Below are 17,734 nucleotides of genomic sequence, written 5' to 3'. Positions count from 1 at the left end.
CTTGCAAAAACAATTTACTAAGCCCATCAGTTTTAGTCACACCTGATGGACTATCATTGTTTACAATAGGCTGACCATGACATGTATTTACTAATTTTAAATGATAGGGAACCAGCATAACAAAAGTCCAAATAGTTCAAACAAAAATGTAAATCATTCATAATGTTCCCGGCATCACAGTTTCATTCATTATCTCTTCAGTCCTCTTAAGGGGTCAGAGTACTTACCTATAGGCTGGTTTGCTTTTGAGTGCTGGTACATTATTCATAGAAAATAACTGGTTGCCAACTGTCAGAGAAATAACACTGACAATTAGATTACATAGTAGTTAGGATAATTCTGAAAACAATTATTATACCCTCAATATTAGGGGAAGAAGTGGAGTCGGGGAAAGATAATTTTTTTTTTCTTTTGAGGATAAAAGGGGATTTTAAAAAATGTATTATTAATTTCAAATAGCAGATTTGTTTTTATTATTATTATTATTCCTCCTGGGCTAAATCCCTCAATCCCAGCCGTGACCACCAAATAATATAGCAACCATCCACCTCTGTGATAGATGCAGTGATGCAGCCTGATACAGTGTTCTTCAGTGCTTGTTGATTGATTTTTTTCCTGAATTACAGAATAAAACAACTTTTCTGCATACTTTGGTCCAAGGCCACTCCAAAGGATTACAAGGCAGTTTAGTCTCTGCAACTTAATCAATCCAAAATTCCTCATTTGAGAATGAAAAAAAAAATGCCCCTTAAGACCATGTCAGTTTTGACGGTGGGATTTAACTGGTGAACGCTTGTCCTTCATTTTGACTCAGTCACCTAACAGAAATCAGCAAGGAAGACTCCCTTTTACATGCTGAAAGTAAAGATAAAATTATGATTGCCTGGCATGTAGTACCATAGTGGAGAACACTGCACGTTGTGGTGTTCTCCTCTATTTTGACTTACACTATAATGAAAGAAGAACACTTGATATATCCAAACAATTGCAAAGCTCTGTATTTCTACTCACATAGAGTATCTGTTATATAACATTCTTCAAATTGCTCCCGCACAGTATATACAGGTTAATCAGGTGCATTAAATTTCTTTTTCATTAAAATTAATTCATTTTTATAATAGTGAACAAACTAGGCTGTTTATAAACTAAGAAGGCTGTAAAGGCAAATTGCCACATACATAAGCACGAAAAGATCTCAAGTGATCTTAATAAAGTCATAAATAACTTAGTAGTGTCTTGAGGTTTCTCTAAAAATAATTCATCTTTAATTTCTTCTTAGTTTGTTTGTGCAGATGCTGGAACAAAACTGGCTGAATCAACAATCTTGCATAAGCAGATGATCGCCTCTCTGCCTGGGGTAAGTAATGAATCAAACTTCATCTCTTAGGTTTTAATTTTTAAAAATATGTTTTATTAAGCTTATTTTGCATCAGTTGAACTTTCATTCCTTTTCATTTCTCCTTTGGTTGGCAAGGTGTATTGCAGGCAGAAGCTGATGTACTTCTTTCTTCTTTTTTAATGTTGAAAAAGCTCTTCAGTTGGTCTTGCTGCCCTTACTATCACTAATAATTAACCATGTGGCACAAATGACTGAGTGTAGCCAAAGTCTCTGCTAGAGATCTATGGAAGACCAGATGTGGGGAAGAGACCAACGGAATGCCTCAAAAAAATGACTCCATCCTGACAAAAAGCTGTCAGCTTAAAGTAGGGATGCCAGGCTTTCTTCTGGTGATATATGAGGCATTCCTATATATCCTGCTGATGGATGTAGCTAAATTGTGAGTACTCATAATTGCTTTGCTGCTGAATATGTGGCTAGTGAACATGTGTAGAAGTGAAACAAGGGGAGCGTTTGAGCTGTTCGATGGCACGTTTCATTGAGTACCCAAACAGATGGATGAGAGTTAGCCCAAGTCTACTTTGTTAGCTGTGAGAAACCTTTTTCCTCGTTGATTCTAGGGATACTCCAAAAGGATTTTTCCTGTAGGTCTTCTGAAATCTGTGATGATTTTTTTTAACTCATATCTTCAATGACATCCCCTTCTTAAGGGAATGTTTTGATTTGTGTTTCGTTTAAGTAGATAGACTGACATTGGTGTTACAAGGTATGATAGGAAAGGGAACAGTTCAGATGAAATTGTAGGGAAGGAAGTTGCTTGCTGGTCAAGTGAAACTGAGTACATGATTGAACATAAGTCTTTGGCAATACGGCATTATTATTCTGAGGTCTGAGCATAACATGTTTTATAAATTTGTCTATAAAACCTGTGTGGAATCCATAGTCCACAAAAAGTGGATGGAGGATACTCCAGCATGGCTGCCATTGACCTCATTTTACTGTTATTCCATCAAGGGAACTGACAGAAATAGCATTTTGAAAAACAGAAGGTGGTGAAGTTCAACAACATATAGATTTATATTGATGTAGAAAAATGATGAAAACACGTTGCATAAATATAGACTGCTAGCAGATTTTAAAATTGCAGCCACTAAAACTCAAATAAAGCTGAATAAATCTGTGAAAATCTTGTTCATGTGTATATTCAGATGGGGTAGTAGGTTTCAAAGCGTAGGTGATTAAGGAAGTCAAAGAAGCAAATTTTCCCCTGATAAACTTTACTGTGATATTTTTGCCATGAACCTATGACTTTGAGTACAAAAGTTCTTGGCTATTGTAAGAAGAAAGATACCTAATTAGATAATTTCATCATTTAATTTCTAAAATTAAGCCTTGTTTTTACTTGGCCCCAGAAAATGAGGTATTATTAAAGACTTGATCTTTGAGAAATGTTCAGCATTCATAATTCCCCCTGAATTCAGCTAGAATTAGTTCACCTCAGATTATTAACGTATAAATGCAAGGTTATATGATACCTATTTGATCATTCATATCTCCTTCTGAAATGTTTTCTGTGGGGCTTTCTGCTTTGTTGGAAGCCTCTATCTAATGTGATAGTCTTGTTCCATTGATGGCCTTGCATACCCTGGGCATGCCTTGTACTAGCCAAAGGTTCAGCCGGCATTTCTCACTGTGCTCCAGGAAAGGGAAAGGGACTATGATTTTTTTTTTACAGCAAAAAAACACAACATGCACTATGCTTTTGTTCAGTCCTTTTGTTTTCCCATTCGGGTCAATCTTGTTTGGACATGAATAATTTCTTAGTACTTACACCATTATGGTGAAAGTGGAGCTGTTCATGAAGGGATATAGGAGGATTTCATTTGTCTTTTATAGCCTTTTATCAGGATGTAGAATGGCATAAGGTTTAATTGTGTGATGTAGTTTTTCAGATTTAAATGTATTTAAAGGAAAAAAGTTGCATTTTTATTGTGCCTATTTGCCTGTGTGACCATAGAAGGTTTACCTTTAAAATTGGGGTAGTGAAAATAATTTTAGTAAGAATCATTCAAATGCTGCCTTTATCATTTGATAATTGCAACTAACCCGTTGCAATTAAGATTGACTTTAAGATTTGGAATGGTTGCTTAGGAATCACAGAATCTTTTTTTAGTTAAGAACAGAAGTTATGCTTAAAAATATAAATGTTTTTCATTAGTAATATACATGAAAACAATCACTTAAACTGTTTTTCCATCACGAATCATCTGAACATAAGGGCAACTGTGTATATTACTTAGTTTTGTTTTACAGGATTGTAACTAATTGGTTTCACTCACAGAAATGCTCAGGTGCTTAAGGAAATGAGCTGGTGAACTCTCATTGTCTTTAAAAAAAGCTTTGACTCTGGACCAGTATAAATTATAGGAGATACTTGTTAAGGATATTATTACACATTTCATCAGATATTCTTTTATCATTATATCATATGAGAATATTTCATAATATATGATGCAGCTAGTGTGACTGTTTTATTTTTAGTTTTTATATACTGTCATCAGACAGGAAGACAAATCACTGAGAGGAACATGATACAAGGATACAGACTCCTATTTAGAGCAGACAGTAAATAATTTGAGACAGACAAGGAACAGCATTCTCATGGATAGGAAACAAAGATGAAAACATGAATATATGCAAAATCCAGTGATTAAACATGTTTCTTTTTGTGTTGTAGTGTGGAACAGCAGCAATGGAATGCATGAGGCAATATGTTGGGGAAGTGCTGGATTTCATTGCAGATATGCATACCTTAACCAAATTAAAGGTTAGTTATGGGCATACATTTAGTATTTTCTGTAATTAATCTCCTTGGAAGAATCCTTTGGAAATTTTGAGAATGGCTGACAATGTGTGGGGTGTTTTTGTTGTTTTTATTTTTTTTTTAGGTTAGTACTGTTACAGATTTGTTGCTTCTCAGGAATAGGCAAAATGTAGCTTGTGCAGTGTTGAAATGGAGGCTAATTTGAATATGGGGAGCACAGAATAAAAATGCAGGCTTGCTTTTTATGCAACATGCAGATTGATGATAAGATAATGTCATACCAAAATCATTATATGAGAAGTAGTCATGTTAAAAATAACCCATCCAAGCATAAAATTCCTTACCGGTGTGCAAATTCCAACCTTCTGGAGAAATTCTGCATCTGTTACGTACCCACCAAGACATTCTCTGTTTCAGACAGAAGTTCAGAGTATTAAAATGAAATAATTGACAGATTAGTTCTTTTTGTTACAGATGCTGCTCTTTTCTTTCTCATAATACATTCTCTTGAGGTAGGGAAAACTGACTGGTAGTTATCTCTGTAGTCCAAACTGCTTTTTGAATGCTTCTTCAAAAATGAAACTGTTTTTTTCTTGAATATTAGTTTGATGCTAAAGGGCAAGAATTAAGAGGATTGATAAAAAAAAAAATTCTGTCAACATAAAATGTTTAGGAATAAATTTCATGAGAACATTAAGTAATAATTACCTGGTCAAAATTTGGAATTTCTATTTGACGAGGAACCGCGTATGTCCTAACTTTAACGAAATGAACAACAAAATGAAAAGTCTTGAAGGAAGATGTTTAGAAATGAGTTAGGTCAAATCATATTGCTGCAGTATAACAGGAAATAGCTTGAACTAGAAAAGGAGCAGTTTGAATCACAAACGAAGTCTCATCTATTGTTAATAGCTTAAATAAAGAACTAATGTAATTTGACAGACAGCTATTAGTGTATCAGCTGAAATAATGTTGTGTAGGGAGCAATGTTTTTAGGTTATTTAGAATAACCATGTTTCATTAGGTAGTTTCGGCATATCATCTGAACCTGAGGATTCACGCTAAAGAATGAGCTGAACATGAAACTGCAGAGGACTAGTTAGGGTCCTCCTTGTGTAGAGGGAAAACACCTGTCCAATAGCAGAACCATCCTTCATTTCTCAGTGTCAACCAAAGTTGGGCCTTTAGCCTTTTGCTCTGCATGCTGGCAGTCTGCATAAGGGCAGATTTTAATCAGCACATAAAAGGAAAGTAGAAGATGTAAACAGGCTTTGATTCTTCTAACTTCTGCAGAGCTAGCAAGACAAACTGATGGTTTAGGAGTGCAGCAAAGGGACCTTTCCAAATACAGAAGAGAGTTTGTCAAAGATGCCAGCTCTAAAATCTGGCAACAAGTTTTGGTGTTTGTAAACAAAGGAATTTGGTGGTTGAAGGGGAAGTTCATCAGTTGAAAGAGAGGTCATTTCATCACTGGGCACAGTCAAATGGCTGCCAAGTTTCATGTATGTGATCTAACGTTCAGCTCACAGATAGAGAGGAAAAAACCTTCTTCAGTTCTACCTAGAAAGAATCATATTGCCATCACTTTCATGCTTGGGGTTTGACATGCATGGTCTTCTAGGGGAGTTCTTTGACCAAGCTCTCACATTTGATCCTAACCTGTAGAGCTACTGCTATTGTCTAACACAGTATGCATCTGCTAATAAAGGATATTTAGGTCTCTTTTCCTGAGAAATGGGTATGTTTTTTCCGCAGAAGGGCACCTCTTGTATTGTACCAGTCTGAAAGTCAGTGGCGGTGCATCGGATCATGCCATAGATGAATTCCTTACCTTCTGTCATGGGCAAGAGAGAGTAAATTACAATCTGTAGTGAGTTTGGATGCTCTAGCTTATTTATGAACTAATTAAATCAGAGCTTTTACCTTACGTGATTATCTGGCACAAACCCCCTTGCTTCAGCCCCTATGTCCCTCCTCGCAGTGGGGACTCTATTGCAAGGCAATGATGCTTATCACACAGGAGGAAGAATTCCCACTAAACTGGAAACTTGAAGTAACAGTTTCACTGCAAAAGATGTCCTTCCATTGTTCATATCCTTTGGCCATTTGTCTTGAATCCCGTTGAGTTAAAAAACAAACCAACCAACCAACAACAACAACAACAACAAAACCCCAAAAACTCTCCAAGAAGGGAAGCAGCCTTTTGTACTGGGGTAGAAATTTACTTCAAAGCATGAACTAATTAATCATTTTCAGCTGAATTGAATTCCCTTCCCACTCTATCCTTTAAAGTTATCCACCCATTTCTTTTTCAATTCAGAATCATTTTCAAAATAGTTTGGCACATGAATCATAAATGAGAGAGACATCTGGTTTGCCAGTTCCATAGAGAAACACACATTTGACTGAAAACAGAAATGGGGGAAATTTTATTTGTAAATACTTGCAGGTGTCTTCTCTCCCACATAAAATGTTTTTGTAGAAAGCTCTCTGCCATTCAAACTTTTTATGCTTGCCCTTTCTCCTTTGAACTGAATTATAGTCTGATTTTTATAAATTCTTTTACAGTGCTTAAGTCTAATCAGATGGTAGTTTCTGATCTTCATTACATTTTTACTCATGGATAGAGCTAAGACACAAACTAAAACTTGTCCTGGTTCTTCTCTTTCATACATCAAAATTAGACATCAAGCTTCCAAAATGAGTAGGTTGATGCATTTAAAATTGAATCAGAATTGAACTGATCCAAAATTTACATGGTTTTGATTTAGACATATAATACAGGAATCTGACAAGGAAGAGATGAGCATTGTAGGAGAGTCCAAATGAATATAGTTTTATGTATTGTGAAAAGTAAGTCTTGATTGTCTTTGCAAAATGAAAAGGCAGACTGTTCGCTAAGACTGTTACGACTTGAGAAATCTTAGCCTTTTGTTTTGCATTTTACTAGATATCTTGAAATAAATTAATTCTGTGGCTTCAAAGTAGTTGGGAAAATACTACCATCATCTCTAAGTAAAAACTTCACAAATAGTTGGAATTTCAAACAAATTTACAACATCTAGATTCATACACTTTTATGTTGATTTAATATAATTACTTAAGGTCTATGTTTTATTAACACAGGTGTTCCAAAAAAGGGAATCTTAGGTTTATCCAGTTGTATAATGTCTTATTGCAAATACTAACAACAGTGTCTGAACTGGCAAATTGAGAAGAATATCCTATGACTTATATGACCAGTAACAATCCTACAGCAAAACTTTCATCTTGGTTTTCAAATTTTGAGTGATTTTTCATAGAGGAAAGAATAAAAATTTACAAAAATGTTGTCAAATGATTTCATGTTATGTTGCTCCTCAAGACAATCACTTTCTACTTTGTTCCTCTTGGGGTCATTATGTTTTCCCCCTTTGAAACAACATTTTAATTTTTGAAAGCTCAGCAAAGTTTTATTGTTTGTTTGTCTGCTTGCCTATCCTTGTTGCCTCTCTATAGCCAGGTGACTAGGTGATATTCATATTGATATATGTATATGTGCGTGTATATATATATAAATTTTTTTTCCTCTTGAAAGAGACTTCAAATAAGTGATTTTGATAGTACCATTTGCCAGGGCCAGATACTTTTCTGCTGTAAAATATTATACTTTCACTGGTTTATGACACGTTATAATAATTTAATAATTGATGACCTGGATTTTCTTGTGCAAAGCATATGGCTTTCCCTTAAGCAAGCACATGCACTCAGCATGTGTTCTGTTCCTCTTGTAACACAAGATAATGCAGCTAGCTCAATGACAAAAATAGAAATATGTCAAGAAGCACCCATGAAATGGTTCTTGGAGTTGGAAAAACAGGATAATCAATTGTCTTTCAAGCTATAAATATTTTAGGTGTCTTGGTAGTTCTTATATTTTTAGGACTTAAATGCACTTGTGTAGCATGAATAGTGCAAAATAGTCATATCTCGGGTGAATGGGTGATGCTTATTTCTCTATATGTAAATGAATCTTGCACGGGGAAGGCATTTCATACCCAGTGTTGCCTTATTGAATGGTTAGATTCCCTGATCTTCAGTTAAACTGTCTCGATGTGAAACCGTTGTTTGTTTTCAGCAGGTGATGAGCTTGCTGATACAAACAGTACATGTACATTTTGCACAGTTCTCTTGTGTTGGCCCTTGAAAATGTGATCTTCCATGGAAAGAGTGTCTCATAATGCTATTACGGATATCGGTACTGGAGAAGTTTTTGCTCTATTTCTGATTTTTGTTCCACAGCTTCATAAATAGAATTAGACACTCTGAAAAAGGGTTTGAATGGTAATAGACTACACTGATGCTTGGTAGAAGTTAGACCTAATGACATAGTCTTCTGGTTAAAGAATCAGATCTTTGCTTTGCAGAGTCACATGAAGACGTGTTCACAGCCATTGCATGAAGACACGTTTGGTGGGCATCTGAAAGTTGGTTTAGCTCAGGTTGCTGCTATGGAAATTACACGAGGAAACCACAGAGACAACAAAGCTGTGATACGATATTTGCCTTGGCTGTACCATCCTCCTTCTGCAATGCAACAAGGGTAAGAACACCTTTCCACCAAAAGGAATCCTAGAATGAGCTGCAGATCTTCAGAGTTCTGCATTCATTGCCACATTGCTGAGATAGAACCTATACTTGGGAGTGGTGGCAGTGGGACATTGAAACAGCTGGTTGACAGATCCCAGTTGCCTGAGGAGTTAATCAGTGCCTCACTTAGGTGGAGGTTAAAGGGACGTGGGAGTTAACTCTGTTGACTTGAATTATTGTAGAAAAGAGCTGATTGTGGATCAGCACATCTACAGTGGAAATTAACTTTATTGTAGATACAGCCAGTGAAAGCAAAGCCAAGTGCTTAGGCCTGGAATTATAAAGAACATAGTGGGAATTATAGGGCACAGTGAAAATGCCCAATGAAATTACCAAGCATAAATAAGAGCTTTTAAGTTTGTGATCATAATAATACTGACTTCACCTGGTTTAAGTCAGATGAGAGAAATCCCACTCTTGAAGATATGCTTTTAACTCTTTTCCACTGCAAAAAATCCTAAACTGAATTGTTTTACATTGAAACAGAAGGACAAGATACTGTCCCCTCTCTCACAGTGTTAACAAACAGAGGGATATTTTGAGTATAGAGCACTGGACTTTGTTTCAACACATCTGTATTCCTGTCCCAGGAACATTGTTCCAGACTTGTGGGGCCCAATAGTGGTTTCTTGATCTAAAATATTTTTGTCCTCTATCTACGAATTAAAACGACTAAGTTATCTGATGTTGGTAACAGCAAGGGAATAGGGGAGGTGATTCCAGAGAAGTATTATTCTTTTTCAGATTAAATAAGCAAATTGATTTGAAATTAAACATTGCACTCGATGGTGACTTAATACTTAAGTGTCCCAAAAAAGAACAGTCCTCACCTCACCCTCACAAGCATGCAGTCCAAATGTCCAAAGACAGGCTAAGGAAAAGAGAAATTAACTCCATTTTCCTGATGGAGAGGTGGAACACTGAGCAAAAATAGTTCAGGGAGCCTGCCTCAGAGCTATCAGTGGCATAAGAAGTTTCATGACAAGCCTTGTAAACTGTGTGCTATCCACAGGAGCTAAGAGGAGTAACTCCACTTGCATAAGCCTTTCTGTTTCATTATTTCTGTGTAAAACAAACAAACAGAAAAACCCCCAAAATAGCTTCAAAAAACCTGAATGTGGAAATTCTGAGCCTCTGAATGATTTGACCGTGGAAAAAGAATGTTTCTTAGGCACACTAAATATGTTCTGTTAGACTTGTTTTTGGCATGTCATGTCCCTGAAGTTCAGTGTAGTTCTAGTCTTGCCGCTATCTGTATCACTCCTTCATGCCTCCAGTGCACTGAGACAGCACCTTCAAAGTACGTTTAAAGAGACTTCCAGTTTTGTGGAAAAACAAAAATTTAACAGATTATAAAACATCTTCTTTCTTAACAGGCCCAAAGAGTTCATAGAATGTGTCTCACATATTCGTTTGCTGTCGTGGCTGCTCCTGGGGTCTTTGACACACAATGTTGTCTGTCCAAATTCTCCATCATCTTGCATGCCTATTCCCCTGGATGCAGGCTCACAAATTGCAGACCACCTTATTGTTATTCTGATTGGGTTTCCAGAGCAATCAAAGGTAAGGGATTCCATCTTTTAAGAGGAGATGTGACATATATGTTGACCTAATTATTGAAAACATTGATTACCAGTCTGTAAATTATTTGGATGTGAATTTTTTAACTTCAGTATTACCAAAACAATCCAATGTTTTGGTGTAAACAAATGTAAGCTAATGTCCTGCTTAAAATTGCTAATGCTTCCAACACAGTAACCCCAAGAATGTGTTTCTAAAGTAATCCAAAACCAGTAAAATGCTTTTTAGAAGTTGAGCCGTTAGGGTTTTTTATGTTTAAGAGATCCTACCAGATTAAAGCAGGCCAATATTGGAATATTTACTTCTTCATGAGAAAAAGTAACATTGCAGTGATTGTTTAAGCCTTTTTTTTTTTTCTGAAGGTACTTTGGGCAAGGAAAATTATTGCAAATTACAAGGTATTTGTAACAGTAATTCAACACAGCTACATATATGTATATATCTCACCCTGATGATAACCAGGGCTTTATTTAATATGGAAGCAGAATGACTATATATTTGTCCAGTACTTAGAATGCCCCTTTCATCCTCCTCTCCCAGCCAGGACTGGTGCTACCCATTTTTATCTTCTGGGCTTTTTTTTTTTTTTTTTTTTTCCTTTTCAAATACCTCTTTCTAGTTACCAAGCAACCATTGCAATGTTTGGTGCAATTGCACTACCATAGAGTATGATTCACAGTTGCACTTTGAAATTGAGAAGACATCTCTGACTTGTGACTGAGTAATGGCTGAAAGATGAAAAGAATGAATGTAAGATAATGTATTTTAAGTTCCTACTAGGTGTTCAGCGCCTCCTCTGTACAGGTGCATGGGGTTATTCCTCCCAAGGGCCAGGACTTGAAGTTCCTGGCCATTTTTGCTGCCTCTCAGAGACCCTCTGAATGCAACGCATCCTCTGTTGCATCAGCCACTCCTCCCAGTTCTGTATCACCTGCACAGAGTGTGAATTTGGGGTTGTCATCCAGGTCATTATGAAGGTGTGAAATGCTGCTGATCCCACTATTGACTCCTGTGGTACCCGATGAGCGACAGGCCTGCAGCTAGACTTCATGCTGCTGATCACAATCCTCTGAGCCCAATAGTTCAGCCAGTTTCCAATTCACCTTGCTGACTACATATCTAGTTTGTACTAAGCAATTTGTCTGAAGATCTTATGGGAGATTTAACTTCAAAGGAGTTTTAAACCTTGTTTGAAATGAAGTCATACATGACAGAGCCTCCTGGTCTTCTACAGGCTGCAGTGCGAGTTTTCAATCAAGGAAGTCTCAGCACTAGTTCCTGAGGAGAAGCTGTTTTGTGAAGCTAACCTTTTCTTTAAAGGGACTAACCTTAATGTGATTACATGAGAGTTTGGATTACCAAATGCAGTTTTTGGTCTGTAAATATGAAAACAGGTTTTGAGCATGGAAAAGATGTTAGTGGATATGTCTGATTTACTATTTCATAATGGGAGCAAAGCATTTTGGAAAATGAGGGGCAAGATTGTACAATGGGGGTACATTAGGGGGAGAATTCTTTGTTCAAAGCCAGTCTTAGCAGAAGAGTGCACTGTACTCCCGTACACTTACTTGTGTGAGACATTTTCTTCTCTTTTCTAATTTTACAGACATCTGTTCTGCACATGTGTTCCCTCTTCCATGCTTTTATATTTGCCCAGCTCTGGACAGTGTATTGTGAACAAACAGCAGTAGCTCCAACAGTTCAGAATCAGAATGAATTCAGTTTTACAGCAATCCTTACAGCACTGGAGTTCTGGAGCCGAGTGACACCTAGTATCCTTCAGTTAATGGCACACAACAAAGTGGTGAGTCGCATGCTCTGTACAGAATTAATAAGGATTGAAATAAAACCAAGCCCTCTGAGTTTAATGTTTAAATGGAGTACACAATGAATAACTTTATAAAGCAACTTTCATGCTTTTGAGAAATTCAAGGGAAAGCTAATTAGTTGTGTTTCAACCTTGCACTGCCTGAATTTGGTGTTTGGTTCTAGAGCTAGAGCCATTGCTTTTGGTGTAGGGACTTCTGGCTTCCGGTCTCATTTTAAATCTATTTCAGTTCTTCAGAAAAAAGCTTCTTGTTTCTCTTTTTCTGCCTACAGGAGTAACTAAATGTTTTGACATATTTCAGTGAATAGCCATCTGAACCTTTTTTTTTTTTTTTTTTTTTAACCACAGGATGCATTCCTGTTCAGTAAAAAACACACAAAGCTGAGTATTGACTGTTCATAACCCATTGGTTACCCATCAAAAATGAGTCATGTAAATCTTTCTGGAAAAAAAAAAAAAAGAGTAGTGAATGTTTTCAAGGGCGTATGTATGGAGATAAGTTTTGAAAGGGAAACGTTCACTCCATTCAGAAGTTGTCTAGGCTAATTTTGGAAATAAACTTTTGAGTATCCATTTTTCACCTGCTCAGTGTTGCAGGAGCAGCTTTGTACAATAAGGAGCAGCAGTTTGCCAGAAGCCTTCGCACAGCTGCTACCTTTGCTTCCCATTGACTAATGATTCTTTCTGCTTGCAGGCTTAGGATTGAGAACTTGTTTCTCATGGGCAACTGCTTTGCAGAAGCAAAGCTTTCTGCTTCCCAGAAGGTCATGACAAGGCTGTTACCACTACTGGGCCTTAAGGAATATTTGGCTTTAACTGAAATGATAGCCCACAGCTTTGACTCCGTAGAATCTGATATTGGCTTCAGATGAGAAAGATCACAGATGTGAGGTTCAAAGATGTGACTCAGTCGTCTAAGTCAGGACTTTTGCTCTTTGTTTGCTCTTCGTTTTTCCTGTTTTAAATGGAGACCCAGTCTCTATATGGTAATTGTTTTTTGTAATTTCTCGTTGCCCATGTGAAACATTTATCCACACATGTTAAAAATAATTGCATGAGCTGTAGCTGGTAACTTTGAACCTGTTACTTTCCCTCTTGTCTTCTGCATATCAGCAGAAGCTTAGCTATCTAAAGCTGCGTTTAAATAGGTTTTTAGCCTTTAACATTTAGTGAGTTCTCTGGGGTTCACCAGCCACTCTTGGAAGCATGAATAGTGGTTCAGGAAGCTCCTACTGAGTGAAGAAAAGTTATGCCTGGCTTTTCTAACCATCCAGTGGTTTAGTCAGATGCAGGGAAATGTCAAGCCTCGGGACAAAAATATGACCTGGAAATCTCAAGTTCTAATCCTATTCTAAAAGTTTCTCATTATGTATCTTCAGTGCAACTTATTAAACTCTCTGCCTCAGCTACTGCTCTGTGAAATGCAGATAATAATACTTCTCCATTTCACAGAGGTGTTATGGAGTTTAATTAGTATTTGTAAAGCACTTTGAAGATGAAAAGTGCTACATAAAAGCTACGTTTATTATTATCAAGGGGAATTTGCACATAGTTTAAACCAGAACAGTAAAGAGTCACCGCTGGCTTAGGGTATATGTGCTGTTATACCTGTGCATTTACATAATATAAAATATAAAATGGTCTTTGCTTGCAAGTAACTGGTATTTGCATCTGCCATAATTCATTGTATAAAACTGAAGAAGTATTTATTCATGGACTTGCTGCCAGTTCAGAACAATAAATTGTCTTTTGGTGGGGAGCAAAAGAAGAGTTTTGTGACCATGTTAATTTTTCAAAGGATTCAGTAAATAAAAATATCATTTTGTGACACATTGATTGATGAGAAGTACCTAGCAAAGCCATGTAGAAGGATTTATGATGTCTGCAAAGAAGGAAGCTGAAGACAACTTGTTTTGATGTCATAGGAATTAAAATCCATCAAGCACTGTGAAACATTTAACAGAAAGGTATTGCTGCATCAGGGGATAACTAAATAAAGAAAAATGTGCCTTATGTATTCATGTAATATTTAATATCATATGTCAGTGGTTAATAAATACACATCTAAGGCTCCAGTATAACTGCCAAGCAACTGCAGGAATTTTTTTTAGGGATTATTGGCTTATAACACTGTAATGCTGAATATTTATTTTATTTTATTTTTGTTTTTCAGATGGTAGAAATGGTGTGTCTGCATGTGATTAGTTTAATGGAGGCTTTACAGGAATGCAATTCTACTATCTTTGTTAAGGTACGCATTCTGCATATTATGCATACTTAGTTAAGGATATTGCCTTTATATTGCAATTTCTAGAGATATTTCCCTATCCCCATTTCCCCACTAAAAATGGAAAGTAGAGGTTCAAGGCTAGTGCCAAAATAAAACCTAAAAAAGCATAACAAAAAAAGTCTCCAGTAAGGGGCGAGACCAGATGATAATTGGAGATCCAAACTCTCTCTTTTTTTAAATAATCTTCTCATCTTCTTCCTGTTCTTGCGGTGGTTCTATTCCTCTAACAGACTAAACTGGGATCATTGACTTTGCAAGAACCTGTGCGTTCTGAATTTTTGCTCATTCCGGTAATTATCACATATTCTTGGCAGATCAATTATTGTCAGATTTTTTTTAGGCTAGAAACAAAACTTTTTGCCCCAAAGATTTTCTTGTTGTTACGTGCCTACGTCTGCATGTGTGTTTCATAGTCAAATATTATTTGACAGTAAATCTTCCTCTAAGATGCATAACAGGCTATTCTTTGGTAGAGAGTTAAATCCTGCATGCTTTGTTCATTTGAAAATCCTTTGGAGGATTTTCAGGAGGTAGTCTCCTGTGGACCACCAGAGCACTCCCTGCACTAACCAGATCAGAGCAAAACAGATTTATGCAGTAGCCAGACAAGCATAAACAAATTTCAGCAGTCTTTTATAGATATTTTCCTCACTGCATTATTCTGATGGTAGTTTTAAAATAAAACAGCAATAAACCAAGTAGTTATATGCACTCTATGTCTAACTGAAATACATTTTTTTTTTCCCTATTGCCATAAAGGAAATTTCTGAGTCTTCAGTCTTACATGATTGAGCATTAAGTGAAAATGCAATAGGTAAAATTGAAAGTCTTGTTGTAAACTGACCTGAAAGTATTCAGATCCATTGTGAAAATACAGATTTATAGTCTATAATGACTGGAGCAGTACAGAAACTCCATTGGTCTGGGATGTTAAAGTGATCATTGCTATTTCTGGAGGAGATATGAGCCGGCAAGCCCCCAAATTAACCTTTCTGGAAGATTAATTGATTTGGCTTCTCTTCCAGGTGGACAAGAATGTCCAAGTTTTGACAAAGATGAAGAACAGCTTTAAAGCTGTGAGAAAAGACACCTTTAGGCTCAAATTCCTGTCACAATTCAAATGAACATGTCCAAGGCTTATATTTCAGACTATCAATAGTATGTTAAATCAGGTTAAAGTGATGTTGTTGGTACTGCAGAATCAAGCTCATGTACCCTTGAAAGCCAGAGAGTTGCTAGATAGTTGTATAGCTTGCTTTCATTTTTAATAGATGATATGATGAGAGCAAAATCTGGTTGACCAAGTTCCCTTTTCTTAGCCCAAAAGCAAAATCCTGCAGGAAAATATACATTCATAATGGTATTACAGGATTTGTAGTACTAGATTACTATCTTTTCCAAAACTAATTCATTGTGAAAATGCTTGTTCTATCTAGCTATAATCTGAAAAGTATATGCCATGATTTAGGGAAAGATGTACTGTATATTTCAAATTCTTCAATGATGCAGAGTTGCAAAGTTTATTCACACAGTAGCTAGTAATTGAGTGACATCTCTATAGTTTAAAAGAAGGACTTTTAGACTGCCTTTCATTCAGTGGACATAGAGAAGATGATAGAGAATATGTATATATAGAGAGGATCTGAACTTTGTCTAGTTCAGAAGTCTGCGAGGATGACAAATCTTTGGATATTAATTGACTAGTTTTTTTTGTTTTGTTTTGTTTTTTCAGCTTGCTTGTTTCAGGCAGCTTGCATTTCTTAATGAAACAAGTTTATGCTTCAAAACATTTTATTTTTTCTTCTTGTTGAAATATAAGGCTTTCAAGCAAGGGTCATTGTACAAATAAACATAGTGTAGTGAAGGAGATATGTATATTTAAGTATATATATATATATATATATATATATATATATATATATATAAAACAGAAGTTCTTAATATCCTTTCTGAAATCTTTCAGCAAAACAAATTCCAAATGACTTCCTCTTGGAATTGAACACAGCGGCCAATATTAAATCCTGAGCATTTATCATTCACATAATTATGTTTATTGCAGTAAATTTTATTCTACCTGAAGAATCAGGTGCTGCAAAAAGCTTCACTTTCAAATGAAATCATTGTGTAATAATGTGATTCAACACATTTATATTTTATACATCATTTTATATTAACACATCACAATAAGGAGGTATCACATGTTGCCAGGTGGTTTGTGGAATAGCTCTCTCAGGTGGCTATTTACTCTATATCTCAGGTGACAAGTGACGGAAAATATCTTCTAAAATACCAGATGGGAGAAGGCCTGTGAACAATTCAGCTCTCCTTCACTAAAATATGTTCTTTGTCTTTTCACTGTAGCAGTGATAGTCACTCTTACATCTCCCCATTTTGTTGGTGCAATGAGCATTTATCCTCTTGGTACTGTATTAGCCTTAGCTACTAAGTTAAACACATACTGAGCTTAACATCAGACATGTCTGATTGCTTGCTATACTCTTTGGGCCATTCCCTTTTTTCTCAGGGACAATTTTTGAAATTGACTTTAGATCATCTTTACCTGTTCACTGTGGAAAACAAAGTTTCCTTCCTAGAAACCATTCAAGCTATTCTCTGTTTTACTTTCTCAGTTGGAATAAGATTTATGCAAACTTGCACAGATGCACACGTATCTACATATATATAAATTATATTTTTCTCTAAGGGGAGTCATACTTTCTCTGAGGAGCAGCATTCTGCTTTAGGAGGGCTGAAATGAAACGGGTGAGCTTTGTTCCTGGAGAGCCATCGGTGTTGAGGACCAGCTCCTTGCTGAGCACAGCTCTCTGCCTGCCCATCAGACATTTGTCTGAGGAATTTGGGAGCCCAGAGAAGTGAAGGGAGCAGCTCAGCAAAGCACAATATAATTTCTAGAGACCCAACAATTTTAGGCAACTCTATTAGCTGCCAGGGAGCTTCTGGAAACCTGGGTGGGCAGCAGAGTTGAGGAGCCAGAAAAACACAGTCACCAATCTGTTCTCTAGCCTGTTTTCTGTCCAGATTTGCAATGGAATCTACATGTTACGGGTGACAATATCGACCCCTCTCAAAATGGGTATGCTGACAGCAGTCTGTTCTTCCAGCTGTTCTTTCTAAACAGCTTTATGTATCCTTCCTTCGGTGAAGAAGAGGCCTGCTGGGAACTAGATAATAAACCTCAAGTGCTTCAGTATTTTTTCTTCTTGTCTCAATTATCTAACTGGC

General features: G+C 36.5%; 2 protein-coding genes across 3 annotated transcripts in view; one reads left to right on the top strand and one right to left on the bottom strand.

Annotated features, from left to right (window-relative positions):
• Nucleotides 1–17,734, bottom strand: part of ITPK1 (inositol-tetrakisphosphate 1-kinase) — a 461,734-nt gene that overhangs the window by 324,844 nt on the left and 119,156 nt on the right. The gene's annotated exons all lie outside the window — the stretch shown is intronic.
• UNC79 (unc-79 subunit of NALCN channel complex) overlaps nt 1–17,734 on the top strand; it is a 98,728-nt gene that overhangs the window by 78,001 nt on the left and 2,993 nt on the right. For both annotated transcript variants that reach the window (XM_088539697.1, XM_088539696.1), the window contains exons 45-50: nt 1,280–1,357; nt 4,077–4,166; nt 8,570–8,745; nt 10,169–10,355; nt 11,980–12,177; nt 14,375–14,452. In XM_088539697.1, the coding sequence (XP_088395823.1) occupies nt 1,280–1,357; nt 4,077–4,166; nt 8,570–8,745; nt 10,169–10,355; nt 11,980–12,177; nt 14,375–14,452 (807 nt within the window). The remainder of the gene's footprint in view (nt 1–1,279; nt 1,358–4,076; nt 4,167–8,569; nt 8,746–10,168; nt 10,356–11,979; nt 12,178–14,374; nt 14,453–17,734) is intronic.

Source organism: Tinamus guttatus, unplaced genomic scaffold, assembly GCF_059628265.1.
Source record: "Tinamus guttatus ecotype Peru unplaced genomic scaffold, ASM5962826v1 Tinamus_guttatus_pri_ptg000048l, whole genome shotgun sequence".
NCBI classification, from domain to species: domain Eukaryota; kingdom Metazoa; phylum Chordata; class Aves; order Tinamiformes; family Tinamidae; genus Tinamus; species Tinamus guttatus.
The sequence above is the reverse complement of the archived record's forward strand: the minus strand, read 5'-3'. Positions and strand labels throughout refer to the sequence as shown.